Source organism: Leptodactylus fuscus, chromosome 1 (assembly GCF_031893055.1).
Source record: "Leptodactylus fuscus isolate aLepFus1 chromosome 1, aLepFus1.hap2, whole genome shotgun sequence".
In the NCBI taxonomy this organism is placed as follows: domain Eukaryota; kingdom Metazoa; phylum Chordata; class Amphibia; order Anura; family Leptodactylidae; genus Leptodactylus; species Leptodactylus fuscus.
This window is the reverse complement of record NC_134265.1, coordinates 242,164,883-242,184,852: the sequence shown is the minus strand read 5'-3', so window position 1 is coordinate 242,184,852 and position 19,970 is coordinate 242,164,883. Positions and strand designations below refer to the sequence as shown.

The 19,970-nt window shown below is 42.3% G+C and overlaps 1 protein-coding gene across 7 annotated transcripts in view; it reads right to left on the bottom strand.

Annotated features, from left to right (window-relative positions):
* SLC4A4 (solute carrier family 4 member 4) overlaps window positions 1-19,970 on the bottom strand; it is a 187,549-nt gene that overhangs the window by 89,128 nt on the left and 78,451 nt on the right. For all 7 annotated transcript variants that reach the window (XM_075284971.1, XM_075284947.1, XM_075284954.1 and 4 more), the window contains one exon: window positions 13,244-13,379. In XM_075284971.1, coding sequence (XP_075141072.1) covers window positions 13,244-13,379 — 136 coding nt within the window. The remainder of the gene's footprint in view (window positions 1-13,243; window positions 13,380-19,970) is intronic.

Below are 19,970 nucleotides of genomic sequence, written 5' to 3'. Positions count from 1 at the left end.
TTTAAACTTTTGATGCATTGGTACCACACACCAGCTCTCTTCCATTCGCTGAACCCTGCTCTTCCCATGGGGTGTTGGCGCTGCAGTACTGCTGTGGGCACCCTGTATCACATTTTTTGTGCTTGCCCCCTCATACTGGGATTTTGGCAAGAAGTTAGAGTGTTGACGGACTCCCTTTTCCTTCAAGGAGTTCCCTTAGACCCCCTCACTTATATTTTGAATCACCCGCCCAGGCACCTTGGCCGTAAGACCTCTAGATTGTTTCTATACCTCTGCACCGCCGCTAAGACCCTTATTGCTAAGCATTGGAGGAGCCCCACTCCCCCCACTGGTACAAAACTCTTGGTCCGCATCAAGGATGTACGAAGTCTTAAATTTCTGATGGCCAGCCTCAATAACACATTGGAGGCCTTTGACTCCATTTGGTCCCCTTGGGATGCCTATTGCGCCCTGCAAGGCCTGTGACCTAGTATCTCCCCTCATCCCCCCTTCCTTCCCCTCCCCCTCTGTCTTTATGTATCTGTCTCCCCCAGTATCCTTGTTTTTTACTGCTCCTTCCTAATACGATTCTTTATGTTGCTACCTGATGCGGGATTGGCGATGCGGCCTCTCCCTTTTCTTTGTATTCTCCTTTGCAATTGTTTTCTTATTTGTTATGTTAAAAAATTTCTATAAAAATAAAGTTTAAAAAAAAAAAAAAAAAAAAATTCCCGGAAAGTGTACCCAGTACACCCAAGCAATAACATGAAGTCATTATCACCTGTTTCCAAAAGGGCAGTTCATCCTTGCACTTCTAATAAAAAAGTGCAGAACGTGTAGTACTGCACTATATTGTAGGGAGGCGCTACTAGACAGTCAGTCAGTGCAGTCACTTGACCAATACAGGGCTTTACTAATGAAATGCTAATATGTTGAAACCTCAAATCAAGCATTGTATTTTCAAAGATACAATAGTATAGAAAAGACCACTGTATGGCAATATTGTATTCTATCCTGTGGCCATTGTAACTTGTAGTTCCAGCAAGAGTGCTATTCTTGCCCTATAAACAATGGACAATAAAACCCAGTTATAAGTGAATGCGGTCAGTCATTGGTATGTGTTTTATTGTAGATTCAGCAGAGTTTCCATCCTAGACAGAGGTAACAAGGTGGATATGAACAGAGCCTTCTCCAGATCTTGTTCTCTCCACAGAAGTCAATGAGATGAAAAATATGGAAATACATCATAAATCTGTATTCTCATTCTAAAAATAATGGGGATCTGGAATTAGTACTTACTGTATATGGATCAGTTTTGTACCCATAGACATCAAATCTAGAATTTTGGATTCCATTGATATTTGTGGATTATACATTTGTAATAAGGAGATATTTTTGAGGTAGTTGTGTCACTTATTTACTTATAATTAGAGATGAGCGAGTAGTACTCGATCGAATACTACGGTATTCGATTGAATACTACGGTATTCGAAATACTCATACTCGATCGAGTACCACTCGCTGTTCGAATGTAAAAGTTCAATGCAGAACCAGCATTGATTGGCCGAATGCTATACAGTCGGCCAATCAATCCTGGTTCTTCTCCTTTAGAAGTCTTCTCCGTGCAGCTTCCCCGCGGCGTCTTCCAGCTTTTCATTCACTCTGCTAGGCATCGGGCCTGGGCAGAGCCGACTGCGCATGTCCGCTTGTAGTGCAGATATGCGCAGTCGGCTCTGCCCAGGCCCAATGCCTGGCAGAGTGAATGAAGAGCCGGAAGACGCCGCGGGGACGCTGCACGGAGAAAACTGCTCGGAGGATCCAGCCTTGTACAACCCTCACTTGTGGACTTGGTAAGTATAATTTGATCGAACGTTGCCTACCTCTGAAACGAGCATTTTCCCCCCATAGACTATTATAGGGTTCGATATTCGATTCGAGTAGTCAAATATTGAGGGGCTACTCGAAACGAATATTGAACCTCAAACATTTTACTGTTCGCTCATCTCTACTTATAATGCTTAACACTCTAAGAGGGGATCCATAATATATGAGCTTTACAAGTCGATTAATGGCCACAAATAAGATCCACACAATCTGATCAGGCACAGCAATAACCAAGTATGAGAATGACTTTTAGTTACTGAGACATTACACAGCTTAATATTTACTTTTATCGAGATGGCTAAGTACTTAGGATGAGAAAAACTTGTCTAACCAGCTGCAAAACAGTGCAAAGGTTAAACTCGTACTTGTTATACAATGACAATTAACCTTACAACTGCCATGTTTAAGAGATTGGATCACTTTTACAGGGTCAATAGAGGTACCATTTTTAGAAATGCGCACAATAAAGTATAACTGTACCAAGAATTGCAGGAGACTGGGCAATAATGTAAAGCAAATTATATTTTGGATAAAGCAGTCAGCTAAAATATCAGGAACATTTACAATATCAGTGGTTTTTAAGGTTATAAAGATCACATTTTATTTTCGATTCAAATTTATAGATGCTCCTAACATATCTCTACAAGGCAAACCTGTGACATATCCCTCTGCAGAAATATATGTATACTAGCTGGTACCCGCGACTTCGTCTGCGGTAATTGTAGAAGTGGGTATATACAGGCGCGGGTAGGTTTTCGTACTGTGTATAAGGGATGGGATATGAAATGTAGCTTTGTATCTTGTTTTTGCTGTAATTCTGAGAATACGTGAGACTTTTGTGTTGAATGTAATTTGTATTTCAGCTGCTATACGGTGTTGTTGTAAACTGTACATAGTGTCTTTGGGACAGAGGTATTACAAGTGAATATATTTCGATATACGACATTGTATGATTTGTTATTTTCTGCCAGTACATGTAAGTTTTGGGCACAGGATACTCTTGAGCAAGCAACATAAAGTCTGGCCCTGTGCATGACAGTTTAGTAACTCCATGCGCCTCTTAGTAATAGCAATTAACCCCATCTTGTCCCTCACATTAACCCCTGTGTAAGAGGTACTGACTAGCTGGTACCCGCGACTTCGTCTGCGGTGATTGTAGAAGTGTGTATATACAGGGGTGGGTAAGGTTTTCGTACTGTGTATAAGGTATGGGATATGAAATGTAACTTTGTATCTTGTTCTTGCTGTAATTCAGAGAATACGTGAGACTTTTGTGTTGAAGTTCATTTGTATTTCAGCTGCTATATATACGGTGTTGTGAGAAACTTTACATAGTGACTTTGGGACAGAAGTATTTGAAGTTAACCCTTTCCCGCCGATGGCATTTTTTGATTTTCGTTTTTGACTCCCCTCCTTCTAAACCCCATAACTTTTTTATTTCTCCGCTCCCAGAGCCATATGAGGTCTTAATTTTTGCGGGACAAATTTTTCTTCATGATGCCAGCATTATTTATTCTGTATAATGTACTGGGAAGCAGGGAAAAAATTCTGAATGGGGTGGCTTTGAAGAAAAAATGCATTTCTGCGACTTTCTTACGGGCTTTGGTTTTACGGCGTTCACTGTGCAACCAAAATTACATGTCCCCTGTATTCTGTGTTTCATTACGATTCCAGGATACCAAATTTATATGGTTTTATTTACATTTTGACCCCTTAAAAAAAATCCAAAACTGTGTTAAATTATTTTTTGAAAAGTCGCCATATTCCGACAGCCGTAACTTTTTTATATGTGCGTGTACGGGGATGTATAGGGCGTCTTTTTTTGCAGGACCGGGTGTACTTTGTAGTTCTACAATTTTCGGGAAATGTTATTGCTTTGATCACTTTTTATTCAAATTTTTATCAGAATCAAAACAGTGAAAAAATGGCGGTTTGGCACTTTTGACCATTTTTCCCGCTACGGCGTTTACCGAACATGAAAAATATTTGTATAGCTTTGTAGAGCGGGCGATTTTAGACGTGGGGATACCTAACATGTATATGTTTCACAGTTTTTAACTACTTTTATATGTGTTCTAGGGAAAGGGGGGTGATTTGAATTTTTTATCCTTTTTATTTATTTTTTTATATTTTTTTTTTACTGTTTTTAAACTTTTTTTTTGCATTTATTAGACCGCCTAGGGGTATTGACATGGGTGGGCGGTATCGCGGATTGTCAGAGCGGTGGGGGTCGGCAAACATGGCTGCTCTGGAGCGTTAAAGAGAGCCTCCTGGAGTATCGTTAAGGTGAGGGTCAAAGTGGTAAAGTACAGTCCTATGAAAAAGTTTGGGCACCCCTATTAATCTTAATCATTTTTTGTTCTAAATATTTTGGTGTTTGCAACAGCCATTTCAGTTTGATATATCTAATAACTGATGGACACAGTACAATAAACCTCATTTCAATCCTGAAATATTACTAACAGAAAATGTGCAATATGCATTAAACCAAAATTTGACCGGTGCAAAAGTATGGGCACCCTTATCATTTTATTGATTTGAATTCCCCTAACTACTTTTTACTGACTTACTGAAGCACAAAATTGGTTTTGTAACCTCAGTGAGCTTTGAACTTCATAGCCAGATGTATCCAATCATAAGAAAAGGTATTTAAGGTGGCCAATTGCAAGTTGATCTCCTATTTGAATCTCCTCTGAAGAGTGGCATCATGGGCTACTCAAAACAACTCTCAAATGATCTGAAAACAAAGATTGTTCAACATAGTTGTTCAGGGGAAGGATACAAAAAGTTGTCTCAGAGATTTAACCTGTCAGTTTCCACTGTGAGGAACATAGTAAGGAAATGGAAGACCACAGGGACAGTTCTTGTTAAGCCCAGAAGTGGCAGGCCAAGAAAAATATCAGAAAGGCAGAGAAGAAGAATGGTGAGAACAGTCAAGGACAATCCACAGACCACCTCCAAAGAGCTGCAGCCTCATCTTGCTGCGGATGGTGTCACTGTGCATCGGTCAACTATACAGCGCACTTTGCACAAATAGAAGCTGTATGGGAGAGTGATGAGAAAGAAGCCGTTTCTGCACGTACGCCACAAATAGAGTTGCCTGAGGTATGAAAAAGCACATTTGGACAAGGCAGCTTCATTTTGGAAACAAAAATTGAGTTGTTTGGTTATAAGAAAAGGCGTTATGCATGGCGTCCAAAAAGAAACAGCATTCCAAGAAAAACACATGCTACCCACTGTAAAATTTGGTGGAGGTTCCATCATGCTTTGGGGCTGTGTGGCCAATGCTGGCATCGGGAATCTTGTTAAAGTTGAGAGTCGCATGGATTCCACTCAGTATCAGCAGATTCTTGAGAATAATGTTCAAGAATCAGTGACGAAGTTGAAGTTACGCCGGGGATGGATATTTCAGCAAGACAATGATCCAAAACACCGCTCCAAATCCTCAGGCATTCATGCAGAGGAACAATTACAATGTTCTGGAATGGCCATCCCAGTCCCCAGACCTGAATATCATTGAACATCTGTGGGATGATTTGAAGCGGGCTGTCCATGCTCGGCGACCATCTAACTTAACTGAACTTGAATTGTTTGTCCAAAATACCTTTATCCAGGATCCAGGAACTGATTAAAAGCTACAGGAAGCGACTAGAGGCTGTTATCTTTGCAAAAGGAGGATCTACTAAATATTAATGTCACTTTTCTGTTGAGGTGCCCATACTTTTGCACCGGTCAAATTTTGGTTTAATGCATATTGCACATTTTCTGTTAGTACAATAAACCTCATTTCAATCCTGAAATATTACTGTGTCCATCAGTTATTAGATATATCAAACTGAAATGGCTGTTATAAACACCAAAATATTTAGAACTAAAAATGATTAAGATTAATAGGGGTGCCCAAACTTTTTCATAGGACTGTATATGTATATGAGATTGTGTGGGGTTAGGGGCGAGGCTGTAGAGGGCAATATGAATTTTGTGGCTTGCTATGGTCCAAAGTGTGTGAGATTGCAGAGATGGTGGTGTGAGTTTGGGTTTTGTGGGGGTCCTGGCACAAACGTATGTGCGCTATTGTGACGAAAAGTAGCCTATTGTTTAATCGGGTGTATTAACTATGTTTGTGGAAACTTTCAGCTAAATCGGTGGAGCGGTTTTTCCGTGATTGAGGAACAAACATCCGAACATGCAAACATCCAAACACACAAACCCACAAACTCACAAACTTTCACATTTATAATATTAATAGGATATGTGAGAGACTTGGAGGTAATAATTAAAGAGGACCTTTCACCACTTTTGGGCACATGCAGTGTTATATACTGCTGGAAAGCTGACAGTGCGCTGAATTCAGCGCACTGTTGGCTTTCCCGATCTGTGCCCGGTGTAAAGAGCTTACGGTGCCGGTACCGTAGTGCTCTATGGTCAGAAGGGCGTTTCTGACCATTAGCCAGAGACGTCCTTCTGCCTCGCGGCGCCTATCACGCTGTGCTATGGAGCGGGGAGGAACTCCCCCCTCCCGCTCCTGATAATGCTCGTCTATGGACGAGCTGTGTGAGCAGAGGGAGGGGGCATTATTGAGGTATTATTAGTAGCTCCATATGTCTCACATAGTAGTAACCTTTATATGAGGCACACAGGGGTTAATATGAGGGACATGATGGGGGTTATTCCTATCAATGTGAGGCACACAGGGGTTAATATGAGGGACATGATGGGGGTTATTCCTATTAATGTGAGGCACACAGGGGTTAATATGAGGGACATGATGGGGTTTATTCCTATCAATGTGAGGCACACAGGGGTTAATATGAGGGACATGATGGGGGTTATTCCTATTAATGTGAGGCACATGGAGTTACTAACACTAAACTAATAACCCCAAATGCCTGACATTAATGAGAACAGTAATCCTATGTACCTGTGTGTTTTTCAGTTTCACTTTGCTAGAAGATCCTTTCCTCCTCGAGGAATGTTTGCAGGATGCAGACCACTATAGCAGGCAGAGACCTGAGATTAAGCTCCACTCCCTGGGTTTCCTGCACCCCTCTCAAAGGGGAATGTCCTTATGCCTCAGCTCTAGCACAGCCCTGAAGACTCGGACTTCATTTAACTCTTGCAGGTCCTGTGCTGCTGGCGTGCCAGTGAAATATGGCAGGAGTGCCACTCTTGGCACGTGTGCCAGGGGTTGCTGACTTCTGCTGTAGAGGGTAATATGAATTTTGTGGCTTGCTATGGTCCAAAGTGTGTGAAATTGCAGAGATAATGATGTGAGTTTGGGTTTTGTGGGGGTCCTGGGAAAAACGTATGTGTGCTATTGTGCCGAAAAGTAGCCTATTGCGCAATCGAGTGTAGTGACTATGTTTGTGGAAAATTTCAGCCAAATCGGTGGAGCGGGTTTTGCGTGATTGAGGAACAAACATCCGAACATCCAAACATCCAAATACACAAACCCACAAACATCCAAAGTCACAAACTTTCACCTTTATAATATTAATAGGATATTTGATACCTTTTATACCTAGTATAATTTTATGTTTATACTACTATAGGAATAGCACAGTGTTCTACACCATTCCATACCTTATTTTCCTGCCTATTAAAGGGGCTCTATCATTGGGAAAAGTCATTTTTAACTAATCACATCCTTGTAGAGATGAGCGAGTAGTATTCGACCGAATAATACTATTCGATCGAATACTCGTAACGGTCGAATACCATACGGGAAAATTCCATTGAATTCAAAGCAAAAAACCTCCTCGTGCTCCTCATCCTGCTACTTCCGGAACTTGGAGGATCCAAGGTGTCGAACTTTGGTTTCCATGGAAACTGGAACAACATTCCTGTTTTTTCCCATAGACTATAATAGGATTCGATATTCAAACGAATATGACTTATAATACATCCTTGCATAGCCTTTAGAAAGTCTATTCCACACCTACCTTTAGTATGTAGATTTCCTCAGTGTTTTTGAATAAGTCCGTTTTTATTCATATGCTAATTAGACTTGGTGCACCCATCGTGCACTCCTCTTTGCTATTGTTTCCTATGGGTGTATACAGCACAGGCAGTTGTTGATGATGATGATGATTCAGCTTCCTGTTTGCCTCACACACATAGGAGATAATAGGAGAGAGGAGGCTGCTGGGAACTTCCTGAGCTGGCTGGAAGCTCATTAGCATATGAACAAAAATGGACTTCTTCAAAAACCACTGAGGCAATTTACATACTAAAGGTAAGTGTGGAATAGCCTTTCTAAAGGCTATGCAAGGATGTGATTAGTTAAAAATGACTTTTCCCAATGATAGAGCCCCTTTAATTCCACAATGAAGGAGGTCATTTATAACTTGTTTGGCCTCTTTCAGGTTAAGGGCTCGTTCACATCTGCGCCCGGTCTTTCTGCAGGTTTTCATTTCCTGCACAAAACTGAGCAGGAGACGGAAACTTGCCGGCATCTTTCAAACCCATTCATTTGAATGGGTTTGAAAAGTGTCCGGCTGTGAGCACTGATGAGCGTTTTATACTCTCTGCGGCGAAACAGTTTTTTTTAAATCGGACACAGAGTCGGACATGCAGTACTCTGTGTCCTTGTTTTAAAAAACGGTTTTGCCGCGGAGAGCACAAAACGCTCACCGGCGCTCACGGCCAGACTCAGTATGACAGGTTTCTGCCGAACGCTAGTGTGAACCTACCATAACACAGCCTTATAGATATGCTTATATTGTGTGTTGGGAGCTTTTCTTGTGTACTGCACACACTAAGCGTACATCAATAATGTAATGTGAACAGGCATGTACCTGTAAGGGGATGTTCACACTTTGGCCCGTGTCCGCCTGCCAGGTCCCAGGGAAACTGCATAGGAGATGGCTTCCCGTCGGTCAGTTTTAAAGGGACTCTATCATTTGGAAATCGTCATTTTAGAAAGGCTATTCAGGTGCTGCTACTAGATTTTGGAAAGACCCCCCTTTTTTATTACATATTGGTTACAAAGGTATGACGCAGGGGGGTACATGATGGCTTGGGGAATACCCAGGGTGCATGGAGAGGTTCATTTGCACATCGGTTTTACTTATATGTAAAAAAAAAGAAAAAGGGGGGTGGGGGGTCTTTTCAAAATCTAGTAGCAGCACTTGAATAGCCTTTTTAAAGGCTATTCAGCCATATCACTATCTAAAATGACGAATTCTAAATGATAGAGCCCCTTTAAAACTCATACACTTAAATGGGTTTTTAAAGCAAACAGTTGGTGAGCCTAGCTGATTATAGCATGGTGAATTCGAGCATGGGAGGGCTGGAACTGGACACCAGAGTGCGAGGGAAATGTGGGTATCATTTATTTCCACTTTTACCTGTCCCTGTTATCGGGTCCTGCATACAGTATTTAGTACTTAGTTCTTACAGTACCCAGAATTAGCAGTTAATCTGCCATTGATCTGGTCAATTTTCAGCTGGTGAATTACTGAGGAGGTAGAGCGTAGCAAAGGCAGAGTTTAATAATTTGGTGTCCTAGAGCAGACAAGGCAGGGAAGGTTCCTGCTATAGCCAGTTATCATACAACCAGGCAAAGGTTGTGAGGAGGAGGGAGAAACACATGGCTGAACTCCTGGGAACTTTCTTTATATTTATATAATACTAGCAGTACCCGCGACTTCGTCCGTGGCAGCGTTCCCGTGTTTCGCGCCCCACCTGCAGCGCGGGCCCTCCCTCATTGCCTGGCGTCCCCTGCCACCACCTGGTCCCCTCCCCTGTGCCCCCCTTTCCACCACCTCCCCTTACCCCGGCCCCCTGTCCAATGACCCTGGCCCCCTTTCCACCACTCCGCGACCCCGGCTCCCTTTCCATAACCTCGCCCGCTTCACGACCCTTGGCTTCTTTTCCCACCTGTGAACAGGTCCCCCCACTCCGGGACCCCAGCCCCCTACCAATTCCCCCCCCCCCCCGCGACCACATCCCCCCTCTCCGGGACCCCAGTCCCCTAAACAACCCCCCCAACGACCCTGGCCCCGTTCCACGACCCCTTCACCCCGGCCGCCCCTGCCAAACCTTCACGACCCCGGGTCCCCTTTCCACCCTTTCCCGCGACCCCCCCCTCCCAGCTCTTCATCCTTGACCTCTCCCTCTTCAACCCCCCACCTCCTGTACGCCTAGTGTCCCATGTGCATAGGGTCTGCAGCCTGTGCTGTGCGTGTGACTGTGCGGCCATGCATGGTGTGTTAGGGGAAGAGGGCGGTTTGGGGAAGTGTCCCAGTCCCTGATTCCTTTTCTCACCCCCGGGGCCCCGGCGGACTTATCTTTCCACGCCGGGCTCGTCCGATGGCTGCATGCAGTGTACTGCGGGCGCCGCCATGTTCTTCCTACTGCTCGGTGGCCGGCTGGAGCTTCAATAGCTCCGCCCCCTCTGTAGGTCGATAGGCTCTGCAGCCGGCTGGAGCCTGTATAGCTACACCCCCCTACCGCTAGCTCCAATCGGCAATCAGCGGTGACGTCATCTCAGGTCCTTCATCATCAGTTCCTTCATCATCAGGTCTTTCTCAAGGACCGTGATTCCGGAACTCACGGTGGCCAAACCTGGCAGCCTACGGGGGTAAGCATGCGCCTATGTTTCATGCCTGGTGCCATTGTAGGTGCGTGATTGAGGAACAAACACCCAAACACACAAAGGCTTCCCCTGCGGCCTGCCCCTAGACTGCAGCCAAGCAATCGGAGCCCCGCTGAAAGACCTATGATGACGTCATGTCAGGTCCTGCAGCAGAGCCAGAGAGCACTTTCGCTGGTCGCGGTCGGGATTCCGGGTGAGTGTGGGACCTAAAAAGTAGCCTATGTTTCCTTCCTAGTGAATAGGTCTGTGGCAAATTTCATGCTAATCCGTTCACCCCTTTTTGCGTGATTGAGGAACAAACATCCAAAGTCACAAACATCCAAACATCAAAACACACAAACTTTCACATTTATAATATTAGTAGGATGAGACAAAATAGCATTAAACTGAAAGAAAACAGATTAAGGCTAGGGCCCCAAGTGGCGTTAACGCTATGGTTTGGCTGTGGCAGAAACGCAGCAGAAAAAAAGTGTCATTTTACAGTCTCTGCAAAGTGGCAGTTCCCAACCACACATCAAATGGGAATCCCATTCACACATTATGAAAAACTATGTGCAGCGGACATGCTGCCATTTCTAAAATAGGTGCGGTTTTGAAAATCACAGGATGTCAATGAAAGCAGAAAGAAAGCAGAGGAAACATAGAAAGTTTTTCCCACAGCACTTTTTTGCAGTGCCCTCAAAAAACTGAAGAAACTAAACATGAAAGTTTTTTGGAAACATACAGTAACTGTTTGCAGCTTTCCAGTGGACACTGCTTTATACTGGTGCACTGTGTGATTCGTACTTTCTACAACTTGTTTATAGTTTTATGTGTTTTTTATATGCATATGTTTCCCTTTAAGGGCCGTTCCGCTGGGAATGAGGGAGAAGTCTTCTCTCTGTTTCCTAAGGACAAGGACATGTTCTAAGGAGATCCTAAAGCCCCAGTATTGAATGCTGCAATCTTGAGACAGAGAGAAAACATAGCTGACAGACTTAGAAAGAAGTTTGGAGTGTTTAGTGCCATTTTCGTAGAGAGTCTGTCATACACAGCCTCTAAGAAAAGAGCCTATTGCATCAAAGAAATTACAAGGATGTCCTAGGATTATAAAGAATGGTTAAAATAAGAGTAAGAGACAGCTAGAGAAAATGACAGTTATTGGGACAATACAGTATTGATCTGGGCCTATTTTTATGGGCCTATAGCTATATTCTGCTAGAAACCATCACCAGGCTCATTTGCCTCAACCAAAGTGGAACTAGCAATAAGATTTGCACCTCCATGGAATATTGGAAGCTATTTGGTTGCTGCTGCATCATCTTTAGTAAATTTTTAAGCTGTTTTCACCTGCAATCTGTGTTTCCTGTATCTATTTCTGCCTTTACCATCCAAGGCCCTTCCAATTCCCACTTGGTTCAGAGAGGCTGAAGACTACCAAGGAAGTGCTCCGGGGCAAAGTGTGCAGATAATCCAAACCATATTACAGTATGAGCAAAGTACGAGACTTTACTCAATCTTATCCATGACTTTCATTGTGGAGCTCACCTTTTGAAATGCAAAGAGTGAAGTCTACAGATTTCTGCACCATTTGGAGAATTTTTTCTGCTGCAGACTTTCAGAAGAAACGCTGGAGATATATAGAAAGTCCTTTTCTGTAGGTATAGTTGACATACTGTGATTTCCAAAACCGCAGTGGTTTAAGAAATCGCAACGTTTGGAAATGTGCATATTTTTCTGCAATGTTTTTGCCACTGCCAAAAATGTGTTCTAATATACAGGTCTTTTATCTAGTGTACTGATCAAATGTCTAGCATACTTACACTTACAACAGCATAATACGTGAATTTAGGAATGTGATTAGCAACGAATTTACTGTAATTTTCTCTCCAAGAGGGTCCTGAGAAGTCAACAATTTGGCTGTCAAAGTGTTAACTAATATTTTCTATATAGAAATAGAATCCATGATTTGATTATCTTCAGTAGTAGGTTGATCCTCCTCGCATGGGTCAATGTTACACATTCACTAACATAGAATACATATTCAAAGTAACACATTACCCATGCCATGAAAAAAGTTAAATGACTAAAAAGGCATAAGCATGCGTCACTTCTTAGCACCCGTACTGTAGACACTGTTGATATTTATTAATAATACAGCCATTTTAAAGCTATTGAATAACTAATAAAATGTTGATGCCATGCAGTAAATCTCAAGGAGAAATTGTGAACAATTTCTATGTGTTGTATGGATCTTATAAGGACATCATTATCTTCTATGTCAAAATCTTTGTAGCACTTCATAGATTTTGTATTTTTTAGAATGCAATTCCACTGTATCACTTTTATATTGTCGCTGTACAAGAGGTCACTGAGTAGTAATGGTGTAAAAGATTGGTTTAATCCAAGACTTTGCAATTTTGAGAAAATGAAATAGGATCCCATGTTATATCATAAATGGACTCTTAACTACTGAGTCCCATAATGATTTATTTTGGTAATTAAAGTGTCATGAAAATAGCTAGAAGAATGACCAACGTACGTAAATAGGGCACATAGCCCTGAAGAATAAAGTTTTAATAGTTTCATATTAAAAAACAATCTATGATGCAAACAACCAAGCTTTCACTTGATCTGGTTAGGTATGTCTTATACCTTCTCTGCTCGTAGGCACATTAAGGTATAAATATAGAATGGAAATGACTTTGTATGGTAGTTGGAACTCTTTTACATCATAACCGTACAATTCATGTATAAAATTTACAATTTATAGCATTTTCTAAGTATTTTGGGAGGTCTTACCTGGCTGTCTCCTGCCATTCCATTTCTTGTCCATCAACCGATAGGAGTTCATCAAGCTCGGTGAAGAGCTGAGGGGGAGCTGGGCCATCATCATCTTCCCCCAAGATAAAGCGGATGCGCTCTGCAGCCGGGGAGACTGTAGAAGTGAAAATACTTCGATTAACAGCCTGATTGATAACAACTGAAACACGAGTCTGCACCCTCTTGGATTCCCGCGTAGTATTCAATATGTTCTCCAAATCTTCTTTCTCAGATGACATAATGACTAGGAGCCCTCAACTGAGTTTTTGGACCTACTGGTTTACAGAAATGACAATATAGATCAAACTCTAAGGCAGGCAACTCTACGGAATACGGTATGTACAAATGGTTTTACCAACTTTAAAAGCTAAGGTAAGCAAACTTAATATTTATACGCCATGAAACCAGTTCCAACCAAACCAGCTGGTACAATGGGATTGGATAAGAGCATCTATCTAAAGGCTCCCCACCCTCCCATGTAAAAAGTGGCATTTTCATTGGTCTCATGGTTTAGGGACTTATTACCAATATGGCAATGTTTAACAAGAGACAGTCTGCTCTTTACATGTGGAATAGGACAGAATACATTATGTTAGGCATCAGTGCACTTGCAAAACAGCTTGGGGTCAACTTCTACATAGCTGACGATAGATTTTTTTTTTACAATCTATTTTAAAATACTATGTTGTCATTTATTTATATTATTAGTCAACAGTTTTACATTTTCTAGCAATGAAGATGGATTTACTTTTTAATAGTAAAGATTTAATAGACATTTAATCAGCTACAATCCTTACTTGTAACTACATGGAGCCAGAAGCTTGTATTTCCATCACTATACTTCCAAAATGTTAAGCGTACAGTACGTAATTTGCACATCTAAATTATTCTACAAGTCCTTCTCCTGACTAATGGCCTGTATCATTGACTGTAGAGGAACAGTCTAGCTACTGCGCTAATATAAGGTCATTTGCATTATGTCGGCAAGGTAAAATTGTATATAAAAAGGCTAAAAAACTGATGTGGTCACAAATGGAAAGTTATCTGCGGTACATAAAATTCAGTGCTTTTATCATTTTATCTTTTTCATTTTTCAGCCTATAAATCTCAAATATAGGACAGACCTGCATCTTAGATTTGAGTTTTATTAAGTTTTTTCATCTGTGAAATCCAACAATTATCAGAAAAATGCATTTTAAATCTCCAATTATACGTCCATTACAGAATGACAGTACTCACGGGATTAATGTCCTCTGGTGAAAATACATGAGGATAGATAGCTTTATCCTTTTACAGTCTAATCTTTAGTTACAAGTGATGGACTGGCGCATAGAATAATAAAGTTTAACCTTTGCAGTGTATTCATTTTTGCATTGCTCCTGTTACATGTGTGGTCAGATTTCATTGGTTTATGACCCATAACTTTACCAATCACATATGAAAAATGTATTTAAGGGGCAGTCCATCATTTTTGTTTTCATTTCTACACCTTTATGACTATACCTCTTAGATTTTAAGATGTTTACAGCCTCTCACAAAACATTTCATTGCTGCTGTGACTTTAAGCATTCCAGATTTTATAGAAAGATAGTCAGTTTAGTTAGATCCATCCATGAAAGAACAATTAAAACTGAGCAATAAACACAGCAGCAAAAAAACATGAAACATCATTTCATACAGATTAGTGTTAGGTGAGCGATACTTCATATATTACATATATATTATATATATTAAGAGGGGTCTTTTACCCCAAAATGTACACATTTTCAAATATCAGCAATCGATACATTAGAGCAGCAGATTAGATTTGGAGATTAGGTTTTATATAGTTACAGAGAGAGACATTTTTCTATTTTGTAGTGGTGGCCATTTTCGCAGAAGTACATAGTTGCCAGACCGGTTGTCACCTTAGAATTGGCTTCTCAAAAACTGATGGAAAATTGGCACTTTGTTATTGATTGAAAAGAATGATAAATTGATGGCTTATCTTCCATTTCTTGACTCCGATGCAAAAGGAGCAATAAGTTGGCTGCACTGTCTTTTGAAAAATGACCACTGCAATAAGACATTATTACTAGAGATGAGCGAACGGCGTTCAATCGCATTGGTATTCGATCGAATATCAGGCTGCTCGAGATATTCAATTCCAATCGAATACCACACGGAAAACGCACTAAAAATTTGTATACCCTCCCACCTTCCGTGGCGCTTTTTTTGCACCAATAACTGTGCAAGGGAGGTGGGACAGGAACTACAACAATGTAGGCATCGGGAAAAAAAACAGAAAAGTAATTGGCTGGCTAAATCAGGTGACCTCCAATTTATATGAATGGTGGATTTCAGATTCAGTTCATATGAGACTGTGAACTATGTGACTGTGAGACAGGGATAGATGTACTGGCAGGGTTAGCTAGGGATTACCTTTATTTAGGTAGGAATGTCACTCAAACAGCTCTTTGAGGCTCTATCTGGTTGGGATCCCTGTCAGCTTGCGATATGCGGGAGCTGACTTTTTCCCATAGGAATGTATTGACCAGCGTTGATTGGCCAAATGCCATACAGTGTACAGCATTCGGCCAATCAACGCTGGTTCTGCCTGAGGAGGCGGAGTCTAAGATCTGTCCACAGCAGTCTCCATTGTGGTCCGATCTCAGATGTAGCAGAGTTGACACAGCACTGCTACATCTCAGGTATAGCAGAGCTGACACAGCGCTGCTACATCTCAGAATGATAAAATGATGGCTTATCTTCCATTTCTTGACTCCAATGCAAAAGGAGCAATAAGTTGGCTGCACTGTCTTTTGAAAAATGACCACTGCAATAAGACATTATTACTAGAGATGAGCGAACGGCGTTCAATCGCATTGGTATTCGATCGAATATCAGGCTGCTCGAGATATTCAATTCCAATCGAATACCACGCGGCAAACGCACTAAAAATTTGTATACCCTCCCACCTTCCGTGGCGCTTTTTTTGCACCAATAACTGTGCAAGGGAGGTGGGACAGGAACTACAACAACGTAGGCATCGGGAAAAAAACGGAAAAGTAGCAGTGTTGAGTGCACAGCACTGCTACATTTCAGGTGCAGCAGTGTCCAGCGCACGGCCAGCTCTTCTGCATCACAAGTGTAGCAGTGTTCAGCGCAAGGCCAGCTCTGCTGCATCACAAGTGTAGCAGTGTCCAGCGCACGGCCAGCTCTGCTGCATCTCAGGTATAGCAGAGTTGAGCGCACAGCTCTGTTACACTTGAGATGTAGCACAGCTGTGTCAACTCTGCTATACCTGAGATTGGACCACAATGGAGACTGCTGCGGACCGATCTTAGACTCCGCTTCCTCACAGACGAGCCTCCGACAGAACCAGCGTTGATTGGCCGAATGCTGAACTCTGTATTGCATTCGGCCAATCAACGCTGGTCAATGCATTCCTCTGGGAAAAAGTCATCTCCCACATTATTAGTGGTGTAATACAGTGACTTGGGCATGTTAGATGCCCCCAGGCATGCTTCCCCTGTTGTCGCAGTTGCATTCCAGAGGTGTTGTCCTCATTTGCTGAGGTGTTATAGTGGACTTGGTGACTCTCCTGAGTCAAAGAGTGGTTTCCCCTGAAACGAAGATTTTTTCCCCATAGACTATAATGGGGTTCAATATTCATTTGAATAGTCGAATATTGAGGGCCTATTCAAAACGCATATCGAATATTTCACTGTTCGCTCATCTCTAATTATTACCAAGCCCCAAATTTACTAATATGTTACCAGTTTTAAGGTCTGAGTTGAAATCTAGTCTCTAGCTTCCAGGGTCAGGGAGGTCAGCGGCGGACCGAAGGCTATTTAGGCCACATTCTGGCTCTGGCCCGCCACTGGTTATTCATTTTACATGGCATCAGCTCCACAGTGATCTTTCCCTACTGTCTCCTGTCCCTGCTATTCCTGATCGCCTCTGTATGTTTATGACCTCAACTTGCTTTACAGACAACCCCTTCTTCATCTCCTGATTTGGCATCTTCCTGACCTCCTATGCATGACCTTTGGCCTTCTCCTGACCCCTCCTATGTGGCTCCTGTTTTGGCTACTCCCCAAACCTCCTGTGTATCCTGTGTGATTCGGTGCTACTGACTCTGCCTCTCCCTTCTGCTACCACGTTTCATCCTGTGAACCAACTCGGCTTGATTGACTATGCATTGGCTTCCTCTGGAACCTGCTTTGACCTCTGGATTACCAACTTGACCTGTACGACTACTTTCTCCGTGCTGACCTGCTCTCCTGTACCTCATCCACGGAGGATAGTGTCTGGGTTTTTCTGGGTCCTCTTTACTTTGGGTTCGATGGGTGTGTGGTGCTCTCTGGGCGGCTGCGGTCCTGGGTCCCAGATTTTACCAAGTCCAGCTCCACCATAAGTAACTCTGGTGAAGAACTCCGGGGCCTGGTTCTGCTTTGGTTAGGAGAGTGTAGTACACCCAGGATTGTCTTTACCTTGGTGCCTGGGGATTCTAGTTGCCCAAGACTTACAGTGATTATTGTTGCATCAGGTTCCTAACACTAGGCTTACAACACCATAATGGATTGTAGATGTGCGAGTGGTTGTATTATCATTACTATGCACCTGTGATGCCTCCATCATATACCATTTGGGCCTAACTGCATCTTACTGTGAATCCTTGCTTCATCAGACATCAGCTAAATGAGGCCTCTTATCAGACATGTGGTCACCTGCAGTTTTAGGGTGCATTTACACGATGTAACGTGTCGCGTGATGTGGCACGTATACAGCGTGTGAGAGTCTGCGCGCCGTAAAAGCTCCCATTCATTTCAATGGGAGTTAGGATCGTATACACCGCGTTATTTTGCGGCCGTGATTTTGCGGCACGTTACATCGTGTGAATGCGCCCTTAGTGGTGTTCCAAACATTTTGGAGAGCCAACCAGAGATCCGAAGGGCGGTCACACCAAATATTTATGTGATTTAGATTGCTCTTTTGTTAATTTACTTAATTTTGCTAGTTAACAGAAATAAACTATTAACACTTCTAATTTTGAAAGCATTTTTATTTCGCACCATTTTTTCTATACCTACATAAAACTTTTACACCACAATACTGTATATCCCATATTAATTATGTTTAAAGAGGACCTTTCATCAGATCGGGCACATGCAGTTTTATATACTGCTAGAAAGCCGACAGTGCGCTGAATTCAGCACACTGTCAGCTTTCACGATCTATGCCCCAGGTGAAGAGCTATTGGTGCCAGTACCATAGCTCTTCACCGTCAGAAGGGCATTCCTGACAGTCAGTCAGGAACACCCTTCTTCACAGCAGCGCCTATAGCGCTGTACTGTGAGATCAGGGAGGAACGCCTCCTCCCTTCCTGATAATAGTTGTCTATGGACGAGTACTGTGAGGAGAGGGAGGAGGCATTCCTCCCCACTCTCACAGAACAGCACTATAGGCGCTGCTGTGAAGAAGGGTGTTCCTGACTGTCAGGAACGCCCTTCTGACGGTGAAGAGCTATGGTACCGGCACCGATAGCTCTTCACCTGGGGCACAGATCGTGAAAGCAGACATAGTGTCCTTATAGAATAACACATTTGACAGCTCTATGGTCCTATCTACTCCAATAATAGACATATGTCCTCTAATCTTCAGCCAATTAAACTCTAGTAACCCAACAATAAATGGAAGAAACATACCGAAAAATGAAGTGCTAACAAAAAACATATCCTATATCTAGAAGATGGAAATGTCTGCATTACCACACAGGTTTTGTATCTATCACATACTACCAAAGATGAGTGAGCTCCAGTTATGTGCTGAGGATTACCATTTGCAGTAATATGACTCAATTTATATAAGGACCAGCATACTGCCACCACCATACACAATTGTACAAGGTGTCCAACATCTCGTGATATCTCCTTGTTGCATTTTATACCTTGTTAAAATACCATAAGGCAAGTGTTATGCCCCCTTCTGTGTAAAATCTAGACAATATACAACTAACAAGTAAATGAGTAAAGATGCAGAAGGCTATAAAGTGTTATAGGAAGGTGTGAAAAGATAGTCTCTGAGCTACCTGTTGTACACTACATGGTTTAAAATAAGTAATAAACCATTTTAGAACACAATTTAACAGTAGGATTTCTGTCTGTATGTCACACGTGACTTGGCTGTGTAGAACAATAGGAGTGCCCACAAGTCATCTTAAAGGGAATGTAGCCACATTAAAGTCTAAATCACCTATAGAATATGCTGTTGGAAGGACCATTTGTGGCATAGCAAATATTTTTTTTATTTTTTTTATTTTTATGGTAGAGTTGGAAGGGACCTCAAGGGCCATCGGGTCCAACCCCCTGCGAGTGCAGGTTTTCCTAAATCATCCCAGCTATATGTTTATCCAGATTCCGCTTGAAGATTTCCATTGATGGAGCGCCCACCACCTCCCGTGGCAGCCTATTCCACTCTCTCACTACCCTCACTGTCAGAAAGTTTTTCCTAATGTCTAATCTGTATCTCTTTCCCTTTAGTTTCATCCCATTGCTTCTTGTACTTCCTTGTGCTAATGAGAATAGGGGAGATCCCTCTGCACTGTGACTACCTTTCAGATATTTGTAGACTGCTATTAAATCTCCCCTCAGCCTTCTCTTCTGCAAACTAAACAATCCCAGTTCTTTTAGCCGCTCCTCATAAGACATGGTTTGCAGACCTT